At 43.2% G+C, this 25,296-nt stretch overlaps 2 protein-coding genes across 5 annotated transcripts in view; one reads left to right on the top strand and one right to left on the bottom strand.

Annotated features, from left to right (window-relative positions):
* The window catches only part of TTC7A (tetratricopeptide repeat domain 7A), a 200,298-nt gene extending 191,114 nt beyond the window's left edge, over positions 1–9,184 (bottom strand). For 3 of the 4 annotated variants that reach the window (XR_007628882.1, XR_007628883.1, XM_050314945.1), the window contains exons 1-3: positions 9,011–9,184; positions 6,261–6,424; positions 4,474–4,642 (exon numbers count right to left, since the gene is read on the bottom strand). Coding sequence is in view for 1 of the 4 variants with exons in the window: in XM_050314945.1 (XP_050170902.1) it covers positions 4,474–4,642; positions 6,261–6,424; positions 9,011–9,170 (493 nt within the window). In the remaining 3 variants the exon portion in view is untranslated. Of the gene's footprint in view, positions 1–3,682; positions 3,740–4,473; positions 4,643–6,260; positions 6,425–9,010 lie in introns of those variants that run through there. The other variant, XR_007628884.1, reaches the window with a different exon arrangement.
* A 1,584-nt stretch (positions 9,185–10,768) lies between these two features.
* Positions 10,769–15,202, top strand: MCFD2 (multiple coagulation factor deficiency 2, ER cargo receptor complex subunit). The gene is made up of 4 exons (XM_050314954.1): positions 10,769–10,881; positions 11,661–11,809; positions 12,506–12,665; positions 13,789–15,202. Exons 1-4 carry the CDS (start codon positions 10,810–10,812, stop codon positions 13,918–13,920), a joined length of 513 nt encoding a protein of 170 aa, XP_050170911.1. The 5' UTR covers positions 10,769–10,809; the 3' UTR covers positions 13,921–15,202.
* Positions 15,203–25,296: the final 10,094 nt, after the last annotated feature.

Genomic DNA, 25,296 nt, shown 5'->3' with positions numbered 1-25,296 from the left:
GTAAGTTCAGCAACTTGTCCTAAAAATGAACAAAACCAAAATAATCCACAAAAAGCTGGACTGAACCCAGAACCCTGGAAGCAGGTTCCAGTCTGTTTATTACTCTCAAACTCAGGAAAAACCTTCACGAGGTAGATTCAGGGTTTTGCTTTCAGCAATACCATTCACTGCTCTTAGGAGAGCTCTAAAGACCAGTAACTCAATCCAGCAGTTTGTTATCTCTTGATCTTATGGTTTTTTAAGTGTCACATTACAGATCTTAAACACCTTTAAAAGACCAAAATGGGCTCAAGAACAAAATATATATAACTCCAAGACACTGCACTAACACGGTCCCATTTCCTCTTATGTCAGACTTGTGGTTGAGGTTGCTACAATAAAACACAGGCTACGATCAAGGCTTCTTAGAGACACAGTATGACCTCATTCTCTTCCATATGTATTTTTCTAAGATCTAAGACGACCTAAGAGGACCAAGCTCACACTGCAGCCTTTTGATAAAAAGGATGTCTTTTCTAAAGTTAAAAAAAAAAAAAAAACCAACAAAAAAACCCAAAACCAACCAAAACAAACAGAAAGCCCCAAAACAAACCACCAGAAACTTTTAGAAACAAATTTACAAGGGATTCATCTCCAATTAGTACACAGCCTCTTCTCACAGTCACCAGAGAGAAGGCTAACTTGTACAATACCATGCACTTCATCCATGTCAGATGAAGTGCCATTTGAAAAGGTGATGAATCACCCCAGAACAAGCAGCTTCTGACTGTAAAGACAGTTCAGACTGAAGCTGCACAAATTAATCCACCCCAACCTGCGAATGGTCATTAATACAAAAATTACTCCAGGATGGACTGGGAGAAAAGGAGAAAAATGGAGAAAAACAGGCAGTGGGACTTTTAAAACTTTAACTCACTAGAAACCCATCTGCAAACTAACTACCATTTGCAATCCCATGTCATTGCTGTACACGTTTAGACAGCTTCCTATTTCCAGGCCACTGCACTCCAGGTAGAGGAAGTCCACTGCTTGGCCCGGCAGCTGGTCTGGCAGACACAGGCAGCTCCTCAGCTGACTCACCATGCAGCAGCTCTGATGCCACACATCCATGACCATAAGGCAAAGTCCTTCTCAATCATTACAAATGTAAGACCCACGTCACATGAGCCCAGTCTGAGCCTCCAGCACTCAGGTTGGCAACACCTGACTCAGTTAACACAGGTCTGGTCATGCTCTCAGGAAACACAGCAAACATTGCAACATCACAGAAACCTCGTTCTTGGAACTTAGGTATGCTGAAGCCCTGGCTAGAGCTATACTGTCCTTTGTAAGGCTTAGGTAGTGACCTACCCTACCAGGAAGCTTTACTCACTGGGAACACAGAGATCTCTGCAGGGTTTCTGCAGAAAGCAGGGACAGAGGGAAACCAGTGGGCTCTGACAGTTACACATGTTGTTCTGAAATCTTTTTTGCTCACCTATTTCAAGTGGACAACACCAGGTAACAAAGTCACAACACATCCCAAGTGAATTAGAAACAAAGTTTGTTTACTCAATACTGTTTTATGCAACACAGAAAGCTGCTTGCATCAGAGGTTACCTGCAGTACTGTGAACTGAACAGAGGTTTTAAGGAGGGATTTAACTTCATGGAGGATGGGGAAGAAGGAGACAAGTACAAACCAACCACCTATTAACTAACCATAGATGGTAAAATTAGTCATAGTGAAAAATCAAACTTGTCACAGCTCCACTCGCAATGTTTACAGAACTTCTCACAATATGGGGATTTAGAAACAGGACAGGAAGCAGCAGTCAGCTGAAAACTGGAAGAGCCTTGCCCTCTCATTTTTCCTGTGACTTGTCAACTGCACAAGTCACCACATTTATAAAGAACTTCATTGTTAACTTCTTGATACTCACTTTGGGTGGAAGTCTGCTGAGCAAGGCAAGCAAGAAACTTTTTCCCTGTTCAGTACCTGCAGTCCAATCACAAGGGTGCAAGTCCATATTGCTTCTTACTGTAATATGAACTTACTGCATATTCTGGACCTTCAGAGGAAGACTCCAGAGATTTAGCTCAATGTTTCAGTGCTGTGGAAGTTAAAAGGTGCTCTAAAGAAGCAAACTCATTTTTGCTCATTCATGTTTCCTTTCTACCACTGCCTTCATCTATGCAGCTTCTCCCAGCGTATCCCATATCTTTCTTACCACATTTTTGTTCGTTTCCAACATTAAAAGAGTGCCAGCATTAAAAAAATAAGCCTTTGATTTGACTTTTCTTTCTTCTGTGACCTTTCCAGCCTAATCCTGAGTGCTTGAGAACCTATGCTGCCATTCTGCATACAGGCACAACTACACAAAACCAAGGTAGCTTCAAGTTCTTACTATGAGGTGATAGAAGGTTCTGATGTTCAACTAATGCTGAAGGAATAGGAATGTTCTATGAAACCAACTGCTTTTCCCATTTCTGAAAATGTGAATAAGAAATTAAGCAGGAAACCTAACTTCTGCCCTGAAACAGACAGGACAACCAGATAACTTTTCTGGATTTTTGCCTACATGACCCCTGCAAAAATTTTACTACCAGTGACATTCAAGAGCATCTTTAAAGAAGATTTAAGCAACTGATAATTCAACTAAAGTCAATAATATGGTATGGATCAATATAATTTCTGGAGAGATACTAAATTAAAAAGGAGAATAAGAAAAATCTACAGAATAAAGTAGAAATTAATTCTAAATAATTCAACTCCATATTGTCACTTGCCCTGCAGAGGTAGCCCAGAAACACATTTTAAAATAGAAATTAAAATCTACACCGCTATTGCCATAGCTACCTGTACAAAATTCTAACAGAAGGGATTATTTCTTTAAAACTGGGAGGTTGAGCAAACAGCATGAGGGAACAGTGATCCTAGCAGCGAGTGCCCTCTCTAAACTCAGCTGGACAAGCTCCACTCTGCTGCACTTTTCTCTGCCAGAAGCTTTGGTACAATACTGAGTGACTTACTATACCCTTGATATCCTGGCTAATCTGAAAATAATCATCGTGGAGAAAGAATAAAGACTGTGGAACAGTGACAGCAGACGTTGCTCTTCAATGGCTGGGGCTCCACACAGTTTACAGGAGCAATGCAGCATTTACATTCCATGGTAAACCACATGGGGAAAAAACAAAAAAAGTGCAGCCTGATGCTCTGAGGCAAACACCTCCACACCTTCATAAGCAAGTTAGGCAGTCATTACAATACAAGAGGTCTTATAGGAACAGTGTTATTCCATCAGTTTCCACAGACCCCTTATCATTACACTCACACCTCACCAAGGGTCTTATCCAGTTCCCAGTGAGGACAATGCATCTGCTTCAGACTGGAGTGCACCAGCAGCTGCTCTCAAATACGCTGCTAAGAATGCACTGGCAGTTACTGGCTCCTCTGCGCCATGCAAGTGTGAGCATGAATTACAGGTAAATTAGTCCTGCTCCACAAAAGCTCATTAATAAAGCAGATTCAATCAGTACCACAGAAAACAAAACTCAAAAGCAAGCAAAGCAGCACAAGGAGGGTTTCAAAAAAGCAGAATGACACTGTGAGATCACGAAACACTCAAATTATTATCAGTAATACTAGCAGCCCAATCAAACAGTATTTTGGGTTGATTTGGTTTCACTATTTTACATACCAGTTGAAGGTATCTGATCATCAGAGTTCTCATTCACCTAATTAGCTGGTGGACATGCTGAAAAGAGTAGAAAGCAGTAGATAGGTAGCAGTACTTGAGCAACATTTATAAAGGAACTGAAAGCAAATGAAGGAGAAGATTACTGATCTTTTTCTCCCCCCAAGTCAAAAACTGACTAGGGTCCTCCTCTCCCCAACTCAAAAAGGAAATGTAATTTCACTACTTATAGCGGTAGTTTTCATTAGAATCTCTCAAACAGTGCAATGTCTGCAGAGTTACAAAGGGCAGGAGAGATTCCTGTTTGTACATAAGGTCTAATACTGTGTGACATGCATTGCAAAAATATACTACCTACTTTGAAAGCAGATATTTTGTTAGTCCAGAGTTTAAAACTTGGAGGCATTGTCAGTGCTTAATTCACATAAATCACTGAAATTTACAAGTAAATGAACTATAAGATAAAGTCCAGGCCCAAATTCTGCCAAAGGTTTGATTTAGATTTTCCCAAAATGGACACACAAGCTAAAGCACGTTGCTGACTTACGGCCAAGAGTTATCACAAAATTTCCATTTTCAAGCTTTTCTTTACAAGCCAGCCAAGTTTAAAAACCATGGACTAAAACTCCATAATGCCTTTAAGTTTAAACTACAACTACACAGACCATACCCAGTAGGATTTTCTACAGCACACATCTTTGTCCCAACTCTGCTCCAATCAAATCACTTGGAGAAACACCTTCAACTTCACCCTAAAATCAGTGTATTTCAAGTACACATACACGGTCCTTTACCTTTAATAACGAAGGCTTCAGTTATCAAACGCAGCACGTACAAAGGTTCATCTTTGGTTGAGAGGTCATCAATTCCTGCTTTTGCATACATGCTGATGGCATCTCTGTAGCATCCCTCCACATAATGAAGCTTTCCTAGGATCAGCATAGCTTCAGTCATATACTTAGGCTGAAACAGAGGAGGGAGAGAAGAAGAGTGTTTACGTGATAAAATACCGGACAGCAAAAACGAGGTACTCCAGAACAAATTAAGCACATTCAGAATGCCTTCCTCTCACAACTGCTAGCTCCACACACCAGAGTAGGAAGGAATTAAGTGTCTAGAGATCTTAGGGCTGTTCTCATGATAGCAGCAGGCAACAAAGGTCAGACAACCACTTTGGAGCTCCATTTAGAAACACTCAGTTCCAAGCCACCTCTTCGGTTTATGCTGACCTGATCTGTGGCTGGTGAATCGATGGACATCACATAAAAGGCTGGCATTGTCAGAACTACCTACACACACACACAAAGAAAACCTCCTGCTTTTAAACTAAGCAGAAGGCATGACTTTTTAGCCAAGTGTTCCCCTCTCCTCTGTACATTTAATTAAACAGTGAGAAAGCTCTCCAGTTTTCTTAAGCTGTCAAAGAATTTTCATGCAACAGTAGAAAAACAGAAGGCACACCAGCTATTTCTAAGATTTGTTTCCTTTAAGGTCTGAAAACACATCTAACAAAAACCTCAGTAAAATACATCTGTTCAGACCCTTTGGAAAGCATGAAAAAGTTCCTAAGCCTTCATACCCAATTTTTTAACATATGTAATCAACACAAGGTCAATGTTGCACGAGCAGCTAAGTCACCACAAAGAAACAGTAATGGCAAGTCATGCAGCCAAACTAAACATGAAGACCTGGAAGAATTCAGTAGTTCTGATTGCTGATGGAGTTAAACTATAAAGAGGGTTGGACAGACTCCTCTTCCTTACTCCCTCCATTTCACTTCTAAACAGGTTGACTTTCAAGAAAGTAAGAAAAAGGAACTCCTCCAGAAAAGTGACTGCACACTTGGCTCCTCGGAAATTAACAAGTATAATACACATTTCAAAGCCAACTAGCCTGTCAATTTTGAACCAAAAGTAATACAAGTCTAGAACAGACCTGTAATTCATTTACTTCTAAACCCAGTTATGAAACTGTGCGTCCAAGGAGTAGCACCAATCGAGGCGTCCAACAGCAGCAGCCATCGAGGCAGAGAATTAAAACACTCTTGAAGCTCTGCAATTGAGCTGACAAGCAGCCATCAACCATGAACCCAGACCACAAAATAAAAGCATAGCTTCTCTGGCAGAGACTGAAAGTAGTGCAAGGCTGTAATGCTGGAGTCACAACACAACCCTAAATTCCTGACAGCAACTCGCAGCACATTTTTGTCTGATCTGGAGCTGACGAGGTATACACAACTCCCTCAGAGCAGCAGTAGAAGCATGTCACGTTATGTGACCACACCCCAACACCCCAGAAAAATGCTAAATATTTATCCTGCTTCTTTCTAATGAAAAAAAAAAACAAACCCAAAAGAACCAAAACAGGATATGTACTTGTAGCACACTATTTACATATGAAAAAGCAAGTCTTGAAACAGAAGATACTGCCAAGGGGGATTAGCAGCCCCTTAGTAAGGCCTACAATACAGTACTGTACATACAGGGACATGAACAGGCAACAACCACACCCCGTATCAGACTAATAATCATATGAAAGAAACATCCAGTTGGCAGGAATTACGATGACAGAGCCCACTTACTCTTAATTTTCCTCTGCTTAAGATATTGGTCAGATACTGTTTAGCTTCACTCAGTTTTGGTTCATTCTTCTCTGTCAGTGGAATGGAGTCCTTCAGTTTGGCAAAGTTTTCCTTCAAACATTCTTCCAGCAGAACCTCCGCTAGCAGCATACTCCCGTGGTCCTCTGAAAGCACACACCAACCAACAAGAAACATCGCTTAGTGCTGTACTGATGATAAACAGAATCACAAAAAAAACCCGCACCTTTGAGACACATAAAGGGCAACTCAAATGAGGGGATAAGGAAGAAATGGTAGACACACAAAAAAATTCCATGAACTTCTGTCTATTGGAAACAGTATGTTTCCTAAGAAGAAAAATCAAACTACACTTCCTGGTAACTTGAAGACTTTTCCCTAATGAATCCTTTCAATTTAGTAGCACCACTCATTCTTGCATTGCCACTAATATAACAGTTCATAATTTTCATCACAAAACTCACTTTCAAAAGTGTAAGACCAATCTTTGCAAACATGTCAGTGCATGCTTTAGATTTACAATTGTACAAGCATGAAATGAACACTTTGGACTACACGGAAGCTATGAATTTCACTGCAGAACAATAACAAATTTACCTGAAAGTTCACAGAAAAAAGACAAATTAGACACTAAAGACACACAAGGCTTGATCCTCTGCCACAACTAATGTGCTACAGTTCTACAGAAAAGAAACTCAAACACAAGTAGCAGCACTGGATACAGCATGAAGCATCATGCAATATGGCAATCACGTGCTGAAAAGAAAAAAGTTTCATCTGTCACAATACTTTGATTTCTTGCATGACGGGCCCAGTTCTGCAGTTCACTTATTCATATAAGTAGTACCTCAATCAGTGGGCTACCGGGTCAAGTAGGGTAAGAAAATCTTTGTGTATGAAAGAGCCAAGCCCTACATTTCATACATACTCCATGTCTCAAAGTCTGAAATTCTAGAATGCAGGAAACACAATATAGTGTACCTATTTCTATATTTTCAGGCCACGGGACAATTTATCCTCACTTTCCACCTATATACTACATATAGCATTAATAATCAAATCTGTGTGTGGGAATGGTGGTGGTTTACATTTTTTTGTCGTTGTGGCCTAAGTGTTCAGCTGCATATTAAATTATAACGATAGCTCTTCCTGCTCATTTGTAGGTCTGCAACTAATTCACATAAACAAAGTACAGGTACATAAAATGGGAAGCATAAATGTGCAAGTATATTCCACCCTAAACTTGCATGAAATAATTTCTACACACTAAAGACCTTTCAGGTAGTCGTTAATCTCTTAAACTTAAGGAAACAGGTAAGACAATTAAGAAATAAATACACACAATCTCACAAAGCAAACACTACTATTAAAAAAATCTAATCCAGGCAGACAATGGTTTCTAGAAGCACAAAACTGTACCCAGTCCCCTGCTGAAAGAAAAGTTCTGTAGCAATAACAAAGCATTACTCTTTCATAACTAGCAAGTTATGATGACATAGCAGCACATTAACAAATCCTGTTTTTACAGCAATTACACTGTTGTTATGCCTCTTAATTACAAGGGAAGAAACTACTATGAACTCTTCAACTATTAATGCCCCCAAACTGCAGGGAGATCTCTGCACCTGGGAAACACTGCTGAAACGCAACTGCAGTTCAAAGGTTGGCCCTGTGGTTATCAGCACAGGGTTCATCCTGCATCATGTACCCACCTGGAAAGCCTTACAAATAAACATGTCTTAAGCTACCAATATCTCCCCCACCATGCTTCCCCCTGTGAAGTTTAAGGCACTTCTGGCAAGCTTCAATTAACTCTAGGGTCACATCGCAGAAACACTCCTCTACAGAAGGGCATTATTCCTCTGACTTCAGCGGCAGAACCCTTTGTAACAGTGCCGTGGGTAGGATCAGGTCCTTTTTGTAACTTACTTACTGACCACAGACACAGATTTTTATATTTCCAGGTTAGGCTTCCTCACTTATTGCTAGTGATTTCATTTTTAAACAGCAGCAAAGTAGTGTGTTGTAACAAGGGGGAAAAAAAAAACCCAAAACCAAAACATTTGCTATTTATGAAACCTATTCTACATGTGAAAGGGTACTTGGACGAGCCCAAGCCTTTTAAATAAAGCAGTGCCCTTCAGAAATGGAGGGAGGTAACACAAGGGCATCCAGAACAGAGTTGGGCAGGGGGCAAGAGGGAACGAGCACAACACGTATGGAGAAGCTGCAGACGGCCGTTTCCAAACCGGGCAAGTTTTGGTGGGTGGCCCAGCCGGGCTGGTAGCACCAAGGGCCGGCTCGGAGCGGGGCAGCCGCCACCTGTGCCCGGTGCTGACCGCGGCGGGGGCGGCATCACGAGCGCTCGACAGCCGCTCCTCGCCGCCCGACGGGCTCGGCAGCGCTGACACGTAGAGGAAGCGCGATGTGATGTCCCCGAGCGCCGCTTCCTGGGCTCCCCAGCCCTCTCCCCGGCATCCCTCCTTCTCTCCCGCTGCGAAGCCGGGACGCTGACACGGGACACCGGGCGACACCCCGCACCTCAGCGCTCCCCAGCCCGCTCCCGCAACCCCGGGAGCTGCGGGGCAGCCGCAGCTCCCGCCCACGCCAACCCGCCGAGCCGGCGCTGCCGAGCCCGGGCGGCGGCACGGAGCGACCGTCCAGCCCCACCGCCGCCCCGCGCCCGGGCGGGTCGGTACCGGCGGCCGCCCCGCCCGCCCCCCGCCGCTTACCGGCGTCCTGCGCGCCCCTCGCCGCCTTCGCCTTGCGCGGGGGCCGCGCCGGCAGCAGCTGCTGTGCGAGGAGCCAGAGCCGCCCCCAGAGCCCCTCCGCCCGGCACCGCTCGATCTCCGCCTCCAGCTTCACGTGCGAGTGCGAGCCCTTGGCCGCCATCTTAGCGCCGGGACGGACGCGCCCCGCCCCGGCCCGGCCCGCGGGGTGTCCCCGGCGGCAGCTCCCGGGAGGCGCCGGCGGGGCCGCGGATCCGCCAGGTGCCGGGGGCGGGGGCGGGCGGGACAGCGCCCTGCCCGAGGGCTGCGGCCGGCTACGGCCGCCCCTCCCTCCCGCCTGTCTCCTGGCTCCCGGTGCGCGGAGCCGCGTCCAGCCGGGCGGGCGCTGTCCGGGCGTTGCGGGGGTGACCCCGCGCCCCCTGCAACGCGCGAGCAGGGCCGGGGGTGCCGCTCACCCACCGCGGCCCGCGGGAGTCCCCGAAATCCCGGGGCTCCCTGCCGGCTGCACCCACGGCCACTGCTCCCTCCTGCAGGTTCGGCACAGAACCCCCGAGTGGTGCAGGAAGGAGCCGAAAGCCCGCCCGGCTGCCCGGGCCCGGGGTTTGCTCGGGGGTTGTAACCTCGGGAGACCTGGGACGTTCGGTGCGAGCGGGAGCGCAGAGCACGCAGTGTTTATAAACCACAGTGGGCACCGGCGACAGGGCCCGAGGGTTTCCCAAGGGAGCAGCGGGGTGGGGAGCCCGCAGTCCTTTATGGACGGGGGTGTCTGAGGGGTGTGTGGGGGAAGTGCCTGGAGCAGGAGTGGCCGAGGACAGCCCTAGGAGCAGGACACACTGCCCCACTGTCCCACTCATTCCCAGCTGTGCTTAGGAAGTAGGGCATTGTCGGTGAGATCCCCGCAGTGCGCCCTTTGGAAGGGAGTTCTCTACATCGGGGGCCGGGGCGGCCGAGGCCCCGCAGCACCCGCACAGAATCCTATAATGGATGAGTTTGGAAGGCACCACAGTGGGACATCTGCTCCAGCCTCCCTGCTCAGGCAGCGTCATCCTAGAGCAGATGGCACAGGACTGCATCCAGATAGTTCTTGAGTATGTCCAGTGAGGCAAACACCACCTCTGTGGACAACCTGTTCCAGTGCTCGGCCAACCACAGAGAAAAGTAGTTTTTCCTCAGCTGAGTTTTTTCCTCAGTTTTATTCAGGTGAAACTTCCTGTGCATCAGTTTCTGTCCATTGGCTCTTGTCCCATTGCTTAGCACCACCAAGAAGAGCCTGGCTCCATCCTCCCTTTAGATAGTTACAGACATCGATGGTGTCCCCTCTCAGTCGTTTCTTCTCAAGGCTGAATAGGCCCATCTCCATCAGCTTTTCCTCTCAAGAGAGATGCTCCAGTCTGTTCATCATCTTGGTTGCCCTCTGCTGGACCTGCTCCAGGAGCTCCGTGTCTCTGTGTACTGGGGAGCCCAGAACTGAACCCAGAATTCCAGGTGTGATCTTACTGGGGCTGAGAAGAGCGGCAGGATCAACTCGTTTCACCGGCTAGCGATGCTCTTCCTGATGCACCCCCGGATGCCCCCGGCTTTCCTTGTCCCCAAGGCCGCGCTCCCGGCTCGCCGCCCCTCAGCACCCGCAGGGCCTGCCCCGCGCACACGCGGTGGGCGGGACCCCGCCGCACCTGCGCCGCCGCGAGGGCTCCACGTGGAGCTCCGCGAGCGGTGACGTCGCTCCGCGGGGCGGGGCTGAGCGGCGCAGCCAATGGGAGGGGGCAGGGGCGGGCGCGCGGCGGGTCAGGGGTGATCCCGGGATGGTGTCCCGGGAATGGTGTCTCTCCCGCGCCCGTCCCGGAGCCCGCGCCACGGCCCACGCCCGCCCCACGGTGCGTATCTCGGCAGCGGCGCCTCTCCGCCCGCCCCGGCAGCCGGTACTGGAGGGCGGTGTGCTGGGGCCTGGGCGGGGGGTGGCCGGCCCGGCTCCGTCCCGATGCGCGGGGGGGGGGGAGCTTTCCCGGGGGGTCCAGCCTGATCGGGAGCCGGGAGTGGGAGGCGGCTGGCGGCCAGCGCCGTGCCGGGAAAACAGGGGGTCGCTTCAGCTGGGGCTGGAGCACAGAGGGGCCGAACTCCCCAGCCCACTCCTGGACTCCCCGCGGCCCCTCTGGAGCGCTGCATCCCGTCACTTCTCCGAGAAGGGAGCGTATGCGAGGCTGCATGACGTTTTCCAAGCTGTACGTTCCTTAGGGCATGCAGTCTTAACAGAGATACTAATGTGATGCGGCTGCTTCGATGCCGTAAGCGACCTTTGCTCCCATGGCTGCGGGGCAGCTCTGCCTGAGCCTGGCGTGGCTGGTTGTCCAGACCGTGCATGAAAACACAGCCGCAGCTGAGGAGTGCGCATTTGCTGTGGGGGAAAAAAAAGTCATTATCTGAAAATTACTGTGTATTATTGCATGATTCCGTCAAATAGGGACCCTCATAGAAATCTGTAATTGGAGCTCCCTGGTTTTCTGCTTGCCAATGGCTTGAAATGAAGCAAGTTCTTCTATTCTAAAACTCAGTGGGGTTGTTTCTAAGTACTTGGTAAATATGCTGAAAGTAGATCACATTTTTCATCTGAGATTCGTTGGTGGGGTTTTTTTTGTGGATGTTTTCCTTTTTGTAGGAGATCACAATGGCCCAAAGGTTGTTTAGATCGCATTTGCTGTTCTGCTTTCTGGCTGCATTCTTCATCTCTGCCCTTGCTGAGGAACACGCAGGAGAGAGTCAACATGCAAATATTCGCCTTGATAAGAATTTGGTACAAGATAAAGAGTATGTGTTCCATGTTCTAAAAACGTAAACTTTACTTCTTAATGATTTTCTTATCTCTGAAGTCTTGTTACGTTGGACTTAAGCCTAGGGCACCCTGTTTCCTCGAAATGTTGTATGACCAGCTAAAGCCAGGTATGAGACATGCTTGCTTGATAAATTTGTAGAGATATGAGACCTAGAAAGGTCTCTTTGGAACCTTTAGCCCTACTCATACTATAAAGAATTTCTTACAGAGGTCCTGCTTACCCAGATCAGCGTACTTTAGACAAAATCATTCTTAACAGGTTGAGGTTTTTTTCTCATTTTCTTCTTCATACATGCAAATCAGTTCCAGCAGCAAATAAAACTCCGTAGAACACTTCATGGTTGACTGGGAAAGGTCTTTCTCCAGCTCCTGTGCTTTGGAAGACAGCCAAAAGGAGATTTTGGGCACTGCTTCTATTGTTTTGATGGCCTGCTAAGTAGGCCAGAAGAAACAGAAATAGCTATGTAAGATGTTAAAGGCTACTACAGCACCTGTAACAAACAACCTTTGTGCCCCGTTCATCCTAAACCGTAGCTTTTAGTTGTCCAGGGTGCTTTTAGAAGAACAATATTCGATCAAAGACTAAATTTGATGTAAACAAAGCATGAAATATTAACTGAAACAAATGTTGTAGATTTTATTTGTCTTTGGGGTTTTTTTGTTTTTCTTAGGCACATCATGGAACACTTGGAAGGTGTCATTGAGAAACCGGAAACTGAGATGTCTCCACAAGAGTTGCAGCTCCATTACTTCAAAATGCACGATTATGACGGCAATAATTTGTTAGATGGGTTAGAGCTCGCTACTGCTATATCACATGTCCACAAGGAGGTAGGTACAATTTTGTAAGGGCATTTCCGTGTGTTTGGAAACGGTTCTGACTCTAAAAGCAACTTAAAACAGAACGGAACAGTTGCAACACATCTTCAGTGTAGTTAAAGTTTTGCCTGAAAATGAGCTATATTTCTTTCCCCCAGTAGTTCTAGTTGGAACTACTAGCTTTATCACAACTTTTCATGTCACATTGTGGTTTTCAAGAAGTCTCCATTGTAGTTTAAACTTTAGAATGAGGAAGGGCTGTAAAGTGAAAATTATTTTACAGAGGGCTTGCTTTGGTATGCAGGGATGGGGAGAAAGGGAAGTTATCCAAAGTAGGGCATGAGGATTTACAGAAATAGCATGTGATGTGACGCTGTTTTCAGTTTCAGACTGTCACTGCTGTGGATACACAGACTGTAAGAGACCTCTTGAATAAAGTTAGTATTAGAAGAACCAGTTATGGTCTGCCTCTTTCTAAACAAATTCTCATTACAGCTATGAACATTTAAGGACAAAGTAGGAAGATACAGCCATTAGGAAGACAATATGAACACATTATCTCATACTGATCTTCTGGAAGTTACAATTCAGAATAGCATAACTTCGTGCATACACCACACCTGTGGCAAAAAATACTGAGCCAAGAACAGAATAATGACTGGCTGTTTCTTGTACAAAGGCACCTCTTTGTCTTCCCATTTCTTTGTAAAGGGCGTTTCTAAGAATTTTATTGGCTTTAAGCTACAGTGCTAGATTTTTTCACTACTCTGTTACTGTAAGATGTTTCTATATTTTACAGAAACTGTAGTGTCTATACTACATGAACATCCAGAAAAGAATACATCTCTTAGATGATTATCTATCATTATACATTGTGCTATTCAGCTTTTGGAACTTTTGACTAAGAATATTAACTGCAAAGAGAGTGCTTTTTCTGAAGTCCAGAAAACTTGGACTTCGTAGCTTCCACCTTAAAAAGTTGCTTATATTGATATAAATGTTTACATAAAACTTAGTGCCAAATTAGGCACCAAACATGAACAGCTTAATAAAAATTAGTTGTCAGTAATCTGTTACATGTGCCAATAGGTTGGAAAGACCTCTAAAACTGTTCAACGTGGTTTTGTTTTTGTAGGAAGGTGGTGAGAATACCCAAGCAATGAAAGAAGAAGAGCTGATTAATCTAATAGATGATGTCTTGAGAGATGATGATAAGAACAATGATGGATACATTGACTATGCAGAATTTGCAAAATCACTGGAATAAGGTTTTGCAGGATGTTTGTTTCTCCTTCTAACCACGTGGAAATGTGAACCAGTATAATGTGATTCTTTACTGTCTGATATCAACCTCTGTGCTGTGAGAAGGAGAGGTGTACCAGTTCCAGCTGAATTTATTCAAAAGTTGTATGTGTTAAAAGACTGGTTAACCTGGAGTGAGAGCCATGTTTGACTAAACACAGCTACACATTTGAATCATGAAGCATGGAAGTGTCAACAGTACTCACATAAGTTACAGCTGGCAAACTCCTAAGTAGCTCTGTATGAATACTAAATAGAATCATTAGCATCTAAATTTCAAGTTTTCAGTCATTGGGTTATATAGTACTTATTTGCTTACGTCTTCTTCCATTTAAAATTATAAAATAGCTAGAAAGCAAGAAATGATTACTGCATATAATTGTACTCCCAAGGATAAATGTCCTTACCTTCCTTCTAATTTACAAGGAAATTTGCAGATAAGTACACAGGTGCTTGAAACAGCAATTGCAGGGGCAAAGCATTTGAATGTGCATTACATTTGAGTTCAGATGATACCGTATGAACTTAAACACAGTCTTTGAAGAAACTGAGTGTTTTCAAATATATGTACTTCCTAGCATACCCTTACATATAAATATATATACATGTGTTTTTCAATGTCTTGTCCTCCACAAATTTACTCTTTGTATCTTAATTTACTGATTTTTTTTTCATCAACCTTCCATATTTTCTTAAGAAAATGAAAGTATTTTTATTGTATTTATATGTTGTATCCCATCCTTCAGGGGTGTTTAGAAGGTCATGTTAACAGTAAAGCAGTTTAATACTAAAGCTTCAATTTGGGTTTTACAGTATTAGCCAGCAGAATAATCTAAATAAGCAAGTAACGCTGCCTTGTTAAGGTTTAAGTCCATATTCCTTGACACTTAAATTATGGTATTACTTTCAGGAGGTATTTCATAACTTAACAGTTTCAAGATACTTGAGTATTTGCAAATTATCATGGCTCTAGGAACGTTTTTACTGTTTTGACTCTTATTTGGTAAGTCAAACAGTTTAGGGATATTAGAGCAGTGATGTATTGCTGTGTTATTGATGTTTGGTGACTCAGACATAACTGAAATCTTAAATTGCATTCAATCATTATTCATTAATAAAGAATCTAAATGTTAGCCTATTTCTGTAAAATGTATAAAGAGCTATTTTCTATACAAAATTATTCTTATACAAGAGAAACACGTTTGTAAAAGAAATTATTTCCTCTGTTTAAATGTTTGTGCAATGAATCATGAGTGTCAGATTTTTTTTTTCTTGTGGTAATTCTTTGTTTTGAAATCTTTGTGGCCAAGGTTGTGCTGGTTGTACAAGCAGTAAAATTAAGTTGGGGTTGTGCAAGCTGGAGATAGGTACATTTCTCACTAGGACTTCTAGCCTTGTGTATCCTAATTTGCTGATGTGTTTCTAAGCCCAGCTCTGTTACTCCCAGTCACCTTAATAGAGAATTCTTTCTGTTACAGCTGAGGGTTTTTAAAATATCTCTTCTGATAGTGATTAATCTGGATTGAATGTTGAATCAGAAAAAAGTGTAGTAAATGCTAGTGAGTAGGAGGGCAGAAGAGGTTAAGCTCCTAAGCTTTGAGCATTTAAAGCAGGTTGCCTGTAGACCTGCCAACTCTTATATGCTTATTGTTACTGCAGTTTAACCCCACCTGGCATCTAGGGAACACCCAGCCCCTTGCTCACTCTTCCCTGGTCAGTGGCGGGAGAGAATCAGAAGAGTAAAAGTGGGAAAACTCATGGGTTGAGTAAAGACAGTTTCATAGGTAAAACAAAATCCATGCACGCAAGCAAATCAAAATAAGGAATAAGTCCTTCACCACTTCCCGTGGGCAGTGGATGTGTGGAGAGCAGAGCTCCATCATGGTTACTCGGGAAGACAAATGCCATCAGTCCCCCCACCCCTCTTCCTTGTTCCCTCTCAGCTTTATATGCTAAGCCTGACACCATCTGGTACAGAATATCCCTTTGGTCAGTTGGAGTCAGCTGTCCTGGTTGTGTCCCCTCCCACCTTTCCGTGAACCCACCGCCTCCTCCCTAATGGGGTGGAAGGCAGAAAAGCCCTTGACTCTGTACAAACTCTGCTCAGCAGTATCGAAAAATCCCTGTGTTATCAACACTGTCTTCAGCACAAATCCAAACCACAGACCCATTCTAGCTCCTGTGAAGAAAATGAACTCTATCCCAGTCAAAATCAGCACAATGCATAAGGCTCTGAGTTCTGGGTTTCTTTGGGATGATCAAGGAACTGACTTTTATGCACTGCTCTTAGAAATCGTGGTTTTCTTATGAAGTGCAACCCACCTGTAAGGTACATTTATATACATATGTTGTATTTATATACATGTTTATCAACTGCTGTTGCATGTGGCGAAAGACATGCACCATAAAAGCCTTATATTTGAAATTATTATGATAAATGCAGGTAATGTGAACATTTTTTGCCAACTATTTAAACTTGTTTTTAAGGGTTTAGAATGATGTATAAATAGAAAAATATTTTACTGAAATGGGAGAACAAAATTAGTACCTTTGATTTCATGATACATGAAGAAAGATCAAAATAAAATTTCTGCTTTCCTAGAAACAGCAGTTTAAGAAATGTTACCCAGGATGAAACCTGCATCATCATGTCTTTACTTAGCCTCCTAAAACAAATACAGATACGTAATTAAGTGCACTTAAATGGTTTAACAGCTGACTAGGGAGCTTTCTCAGTTATTAAGTAGAAAAGCACAAAATTGCCGAGAGCGATGATGAATCAGACCTTTTTTTTTTTTTTTCAGTGTAACTAGTTTTTGTGCTAGTTGTAACTCATGTGAAACCCCCTTAATGTGCTAGTACAGGTCATATATAAATAAATATTTCCTATATATATACATAATAGAAAATACAGCCTTTACAACAAAAGTACTCATTAACTATAAAGCTGTTTTAGCTTCCATAGAGCAGTACTACCTCCATTTTACAGAAAAATAACAAAGCAGAAGGAGTGTGTTTTTTACTGAAGGTCAGTCGCACCCCAACAGAAACAGAAGACTGGAAGAATGCTGTTGTGCATGATCTTCACATTGTCTATGATTTCAAGGGATGGAGATTAGCTTTTCCCATTAGAGGAGAACACATCTGGCCTTGCACTACTTTATACCATGTGCACAGTTTAAGTATTTAGATTACCTGCTTTTACCTTACAAAATACTGTATAATTAGCAACTAAAGAAAATACTTGAACTGTTCTTGAAGCACTCCTAAACTGAGTGAGGTTTTTAGTAGTCAATCTAGAACAGTGTATACGAAGGAGAAGGACCTTAACTGCTTGACTAGTGCCTGTCAGAATGCTGTTAGGGACAGGAATGACTGCCTAGAACTCCCCAACAAGAGTTTTGTCTGCATATTCACACAGGCTTTACTACCTTTTTGTTTTTTTTCATTAATCACTTACGACTTCAAAATGTCTTAGATGAAATCAGGATTTGTAAGTCTGTAACCATTCCCTAAGGAATCGAACATATTTTTTAATACTACAATTCACAAGCAGAAGAAGAGTAATTCAGGGATAATGTCATAATCGACAGAGCCACTAGATAGCGTATGGACACCACACATCAGTTCCCTGTGGCATGTAACAGAGTGGTTCAACAACCTGGATTTCTCTAAACCATCACCAGTATTCTGATTACAGGAAAGGTTTGCTCGTCTCTCTTCCAACACCATATTGACAGTATGATGCTCACATTTTTATTAGTTTTTACCTGTCATAAAAATTGACTACAGCTAGGACTCATTACTGGTAATTAAATTTCATTGTTTAGGGAAACCAAATTTGACTTGAAGTGATAGTAAAGGAACCTCCATTGTAATATTGTCAGTAAAAATAACTGTGTAATAGGAAGCTTTCTAATATAAGTATCAGGCTTGGCCTGACTTCTTGACCATTTCGAGTTGACCTGTGAGAGGGGCCATGAGGTATCTACAGTGGTCTCAACCAACATTAAAGGATTCTCAAGGGTTTCAGGAGGACCTGAAGTCTTACTGCTTTTGTATTAAATGTCAGTAAGAGCTTCTGTTACTCTTTTTACGAGGCATAGGTCCAGCATGGTCTGATCAGCTATTTTTGTTTAAGGTGAAGTTTATTGCTTTTTTCTTCCTCTTCCCCATTGTGGTCTCACTGTCCATTGCACCTTGAAATAGCTGCGTAGCGTTCTAAGTTTTTAGTAAACAAAGTAGGGCAAGGATCATTGCATACCTTAGTCTGGATTATTTATTATCACAAGGAATTTGTGTTCTAAACACTTCATTAGTGCAGTTCCTCTGTCCACATTAATGGAGATTCATTTTAAGGGCAGTTATTAATGCCTTACAGAAAGTTTATCTGAAGTTACATTTTCTCTATGATAAATTCTGAACAGCAGCCTAAATCTTAAGTGCTACTACATACTGTAATGGTCACAACCTCCCTCTGCTGAACAGCAGCTTTGCATGTAGGTAGAGGGCAGTGTAACATATGACTGAAAGTCTGCTGCCAGATATGACATTTTACAAGGAATCAGCACTGCAGCAAACATAGTGTCATCTTCTGCTACTTGATCTGAGTGACTGACAGCACTAGATTTCAAGAAGACAGATGTCAATAAACTCAGAGAATTGGTAGGGAAGATCTCATAAGAGGCAAATCTAAGGGAAAAACAGATTATGGAGAGCTGTCAGTTCATTCAAGAAATGCTAATAGGAAACCAAGTGCAACCTATGGCATTTTAGGGGAAAGTAAGGAACTTGAGCAGAAGTCAGCTAATTCACAACCTTTTGATTTACCTGAAGCAGAAGAGAGAGATCTGTAAAGTAGAAACTAGGACAGCTGGTTGAGAACCCAGCGCAATACTCCATTCATGGGAGAGTGTGTGTGTGTGTGGAGTTTATAGAGTTAGTAAAGACAAAATGCACTGCATTCCACCAGCAAAATTTACCAAAATAAAAGAAATTTTACAGGTAAGGTGTTAAGAGAAAAACAAAGGGAAGTTTGGAGCAATACTCAATGATAGGGATGTGCTATCAGCAGAGAATGTTAAAGAAGTGGAAGAGTTCAATGACCTTTTTCTCTCTTTTTCATCAATCTTTACTAAAAAGGTCAACAGCAACCACACAGTGCAATTATTTAGATGGTAAAAATTCAGCCTAAAATATGCAAAACTTGCTTAGAGAGTAACCAGTTATGTTAGATGTCTTCCCGAGCCTTAGCCTGAGCAACTTCACTCTAAGAGTCTTAAAAGGAGGTTGAAGTACTAGCTGCAGATGTCACATAGCTTGAATTTATTTATTTTATTTAATTTTTGCAGGGCCTTTAGCAGTACTTCCTATAATAGCCTTATGAACAGGCTAGTGAACTGTGATCTAAATGAAACTGCTGTGGGAAGGGGCAGGAGGTCAAGTCTAGTTGGATAATTGTACCCACAGGGTAATTCCATCAAAACCTATCAAAATATGTGTGTTTTGCAAGGCATTCTGTGGGCCTTGGTCTCGGGTCAAGTTTCATTTTATGTTTTCAGTGAAGGCATAGAAGATGGAATATGAAGCATGAGTCTTGCAGATGGAGCAAGGAAGGACTGCAGATGTTATAGATGATAAAAAAATTAGAATTTAAGATGATCTTGATATATTTAGAGAAGTCATCTAAAATGGATGGAATACAATAGTACAAAATGCTTACACAGAAATACTCATCTGTACTTGCAAAACTGTGTAATTACCAGTTCACAGGAGAAAAGATCGGGTACTATAGTGGAACAAGCATGAATGGCAAAGCCACTGGGACGTCTCAAGGGTCTTAAAGACTACTGAAAGAGCCCGTGTGGCCCAATCCCCACAGTCTAAGATTCACCTGGAAGACCGTGACCTGTTCAGTGCACTGTACTTCAAGAAAGAGAGGAAAGAATTGGCAGAATGGGCAAAAATTGACAGAGGTCCAGAAAACACGAGGGAAAACTGTGAGAAATGTGGGGTTTTTTTCCTGAAGAAGTAACAACCAAGAAGAAGGAAGGTTATTAATCTTCAACTAAAAAGCTGTTGCAAAGGAACTAATATGTCCTTGGTGGAAAGATCAGGAGCAATAAAACATGAAGAAGCATAAACCAAACAGCTTGGGAGATTTAGATTAGTCACTGGACAAAACTTCAATATCAATGATAGCTTGGGATGACCTGATTGCTATTTGGTCTTGGGATAGAAGGGTGGAGTTAATGATTCCCTCTAGTGAAAGGCTGTCTCTCAGTGAGTCAGTAACTGTCAATAACACAGGAATCCTGTCCTCAGCTCCAGGTTTCAGAGAAGTCTTCTCCAGAATCACACAGTCCATCCTCCTCTCTCCCTGTTGTGAGGCCTTTCTTTTCTCTTTATCATATCTGTAGACTATTATGAAGCCAGCCATATTCCAGCTCCCTCCTAATCCATCTAGATGTCAGTTTTACATCTCATCTTCTTACCATCATAGCCCATTTTGCCTCTTGAAAGCCCCTGAAAACTTGTATGTCACTTCTGCCTTCCAGTCAGGCAGTTCTTCATTCCCAGGAGACAGTGACCACTGGGAGAGTCCTGCTGCACTCAGTTCCCATGCTGCATGGCAGAGCAGTCTGCAACCAGCAGCGTCCTGCTCAGTCCTGTCAGAGTACGATCACTGTCAACAGCACCTAAGTGCAAAACCCCTCCTAGTTTCTACTGAGCACATTCAAAATGGGGTTGCAGAGAGCCAGAAGTGAACACTCTGAACCAAAAGGGGAGAAAAAAGCTTATCCCTGACTTCAACATAATGCTTCACTTAGGATTCAGGTCCTAGATCCAGAGCACAGAAATATCAAATCTTCTTTAAAAAAAACCACAAACACAACAAAACGCTCAAAAAACCCACCAAAAAAACAACACTAAAACGACTGTTAAGTCTTTAAAATGACAAAGTAAATTCCTAACCCTGTTTTCAGCACGCAGTCAGCTATTTCACTGAGAATGTAATATTGAGTAAAAATAATATTGAGTAAAAACCAAGGTCCATCTGGCCTGAGAGCTTGCTTCAAACTGGTCAATAACAGATGCTGATGGAATAATAGACAGAGAAAGAATGGTGTCATACTTCTCCTAATTACACACACAGCTCCAGCAATTTGTAGGTCAGGGGCTTTACTGCAGCAACAACAAAACCAGCTAAGTCAGGAGCTCAGAAAGATCAAGGCTTAAATGTTAAAGTCTGGGAACATTATTACCTAAACCCAAGGTCTCACAGAACATGTGCCATGTCCCACTGTCAACGGTACATGCTGGGCTGACCTGACTGTTTGCATTGCTCTGCTATAACCTTCAGTACGAACTAAGGGGGTGATGCAGTGGGGGAGTGATCCAAGAAAAGCAGTGCATTAGTGCAGTGGCATAGCTCAACTATACTGTTTCCAGATTTCATGTTCTTCTCACAGTGAGAGAGGCTGAAAATTGTCTAATGAATGTTTGCTTCTGGTTTTGGTCACACTTCAAGAACCATCTTTAAAATGACGCAATTATGAGAAAGTTCTAAGCACATATTTTGAAACAGATCCTCTTTAAAAATAGAACATTGTGTCTCAGAACTTATTTTGTCATAAAACCAGAAATAAGCCACAAAATACTTATGCTGAAAAATGATATTGACTTAAGTCTCATCATGTGTGGCTCACAGCCATCAGAGACTGACATATTGGCACGAATCAGGGCAGGTATGAATTTTTTGACCCAGAAAAAAGCACTGAGATGAGCAGAATGAGCTTTGAATGCTGTAACCTTTGGGAGAGGCCTCCAGGGACTGTGCAGAAGGGACTGTAAAGCCATGCTGTCAGCTTCAGCATGGATTGCAGTGTGAGTCAGGAAACACATAGGTGAGGATTTTAAGCAGCAGTACCTGCAAATAGGATGAGTCTTGGAGAAGAAACATGTCTGTTTAGAATGCATGCAGAGTTGTTTAGAAACCTGGCATATGCCACCATAAATCTGTGAGCACATTGGCTCTGACTAGTTGAGTTAAGATCTCCAAAGAGCACATAACACATATATATACACACACTGAGGCAGGAACCACTTTCAGTAACCAAATAATTCTGTCACCAGACAGTCTAAAACTATTCAAAGGCACCATTTCTAGCCAAGACCAACAGATCTGAAATTTTTTTTTCAATCTCTAAGCAAATGAATTTTTCAGGATATGACAAACCAAAAAGTCTTTAGGAAAATCTCCAAGCAGATGATCTCATTTTTTTTAGCCATCATCTCTCTTAAATACCTTGACCAGTTTCCTTCAACTCTTCCAAAAAATCTGTCCCAGAATAAGATTATGCCTGTGAAGCTGTAGGTGGATAGGGCTGATTTTGGCATGGTGAGGAACAGGAATAAAATCAAGTTTATAATGAAAACTTAAGGACATCTGCAGTTTACAGAATACTGTTCAGTGGGATCTATATAATGCACGATCTTTCCATTGTAGCAGAAATATAAAGTGCTTTTATTGTCACCAAGGGAAAAGACCACTTCCTCCATAGGAAGTCCTACCTACGAGCCAAAAAGACCTGTCAGGTCATGCAAGTATTTTTGCTTCCTCCCACTAAAATTTTTATAGGATCCAGATTAATTTCCTAAAGTCTTGGCTTAAGGATCTGTGCAGTGTATTACACCATGTTGGCAGTGCAGAATGATGACAATTTCTGACTGCAGATGTGCCTCTACCACTGACCTTATTAAAACTGCAGCATGGCACTGACACGCTGAACTAGCATTAAATGAGCCATCCAAGGTACTGGTAACACCAGGGCACTGCTGTAACAGAGCACAGCGCACCTGCAAAACCCCCTGTAAAGCAGAGCAGTCAATGGCCAGCTATTGTTGGCAGGCCACCCGGAACACTGTCTTCCTGGGATAATGCCACTAATTGGATCCAAGCTATCTAGTTTAATGGGAATTCAGGTTTGTCAGAGCTCTAAATCATGTGAAGGTCCAGTGGTGAGGGTAGTTAAATGAAATTATTCTGTGTGGTTGTAAAGTCTGCTTCTAGATGCTTCCTAGCCAATAGCTCCTATAACTCACATTGATGCCCAGCATAGGAAAACACAGCACACACAGTTTTTGCAGAAATCTGGAAATTTTCTGGGTTGCATAATGTTAAGGAAAAACTGCTCTAGGGACCTTACATAAGCCTTCTCAGATTCCTGTGACAGGTAGAGGTTCTTTCTAGGTCCTTGTAAAGCTCACTTAATAAAAATATCTGTAGGGAATGAGAAAGGGCTATATAGGCTGCAGATCAGAGAGCACATTTTCACCCAATGCAGAATTGAGCTGTCATCTGCAGATACTACTCACAGAAATACATATCATCCTCAAAGTTACATTAGGTCTGTTAAACCCCATCTCACTCCTGACTCACACACCCATTCCACTTATTTCTTGACACCAAATATCCTCCCAGCACAACCACCTCACCCGGGGACAACACCATTGTGCTTTTCAGCCTGAAAGCTCTTCCTGTTGACCTCTGCGGTACTGTTTGGAAAAGCAGAGGAAAAAATACCGACATTGATTCAGCAGACCAAATAAAAGCCATTCTAAAAGCTGCCAAGCTAAATGACCTCCAGAATCTAGCAACATCAGCCTGGTGCTCAGACCAGCATGGAGATCTGAAAATCTGGTCTTGATCTGATATGACAGGGATTGCTGGTCAAAAATATGACAACTGGACAGCAGTGAAGAAGGAAAAGGGTGAGCAGAGGAGAGCTACAAAGCCATAATACATACCCAAACCCGAGATGCGCTAAAACTTAAGCCATTTAGATGCCATCTTCCTGAACTGTGCTCCCTGGTAGCATAATCTCAACCTGCTTAAAACAAATTCTGTCGACAACATGGGCTACAATATGGAACTAAGTGGACAAAGTACAACCTCAAAAGATGTTGGTCAGTTTGCAGAAGGTTACAAGTGTCAAGAATATCTAGCAAGTTGACAGCCTTGGACATGGAACCTCTTGCTGTTTAGCAGCAACTCCAACTTCACCCTGAGCACACACCACTGGTGTGCATATAACTCCAGATGTTTTTCCCGCTCCCTCAAGAAATGAGAAATGTACAGCTATTCCCTGAAAATTTGTGTTCCAGTGACTTTTCAGTGATACATGAGCTTGGCAAGGCCCTGACTATTCATCTAGGCCCCTCTACACACAAAACTTCAGCTTCTGGTGACATATGGCATGGGAAAATCCAACTCAAGCAGCTGAAGTCTGGCAAAAATATAAACAATCAGAAAGAAGGCCTTCTAATGGAGACTATTAGACAGCATTAGCTATTGGGCCACTGTCATCATCCCAGCCAGAGAATGATTTAATCTGTCAGTTATGTGAGCACTAGGAGTGATGAATGGGTCTTTGTGCTCATTCACAGCAAGTACATACTCAGAATGGCATACAGTGTGATGGGATTTTTTTTTGTCTGACAGTCCACTGGATCTCTAAAGAGCTTGGAATTTGCACAACGTAGCTATCCAAAGCAGTGCCACAGAAGATAGCACTTGTGTTCAGAAAGAGGGATTCCCAGTGTGGTTGACTAGTGCACTTCTTGTCCAACTTAACTTGTCCATCATTCCCTACGCAACTTAAAAGTCCCATGTTAACAAAGTTGCCCAGGTTTTGCCTCAGTTTTAGCCATTCCAGATGGCCACACTTATAATCAGGGTGGCACAGGGCACGAGTGCAGCTTGTCCATGACTCCAGCACCTGGTAGCACAGCAGCCACGGGGCTTTTCTGCAAAGCCATGCCACGTAGCCCTGCCAGGGCCACCCTGGTAGCCCTGAGCTTTTGTGTGCCCACACTCCCATTGGTGTTCGGCTGTGCTGTCAGCACGAGGAGCAGAGTAGGGGCACAGGGCTACCCAAGTGATTCCTTTGCAGTTTTCTGACTCTTTTTGTTACTGTAGCAGCACAAACAGACAAGAATAGGGCCAGCAACTCATATGATGTTTTTATTTTTACCTGGTATAAATGAGAGTAGAGTATGCTCTATCACCTTTCCTTAACCCTCAGTGAGCAGCTGGACCTAGGGCCCAATCAATCTCTTCATGGGAGTATCATGAAAGATTTAATGGTGTTGCCCATCACTACCAGAAAACAAACTAAACCCCAGGCACAGGACTGTCAGGTCTGGCTCCTAATTTTTGTCTTATCTGACCACTGCAAAAGAAGCTGTTGAAGTTCTGGCAAGCCATGAACTGTGAGTAGCCACTTAAATCCATCCCTGTTCAGTGAAATGACAGGAGTGAAGTGCTTAGAGCTAGGTG

This window comes from Myiozetetes cayanensis, unplaced genomic scaffold, assembly GCF_022539395.1.
Source record: "Myiozetetes cayanensis isolate MyiCay16 unplaced genomic scaffold, myiCay2020 scf2-11, whole genome shotgun sequence".
NCBI lineage: Eukaryota > Metazoa > Chordata > Aves > Passeriformes > Tyrannidae > Myiozetetes > Myiozetetes cayanensis.
The sequence above is the reverse complement of the archived record's forward strand: the minus strand, read 5'-3'. Positions and strand labels throughout refer to the sequence as shown.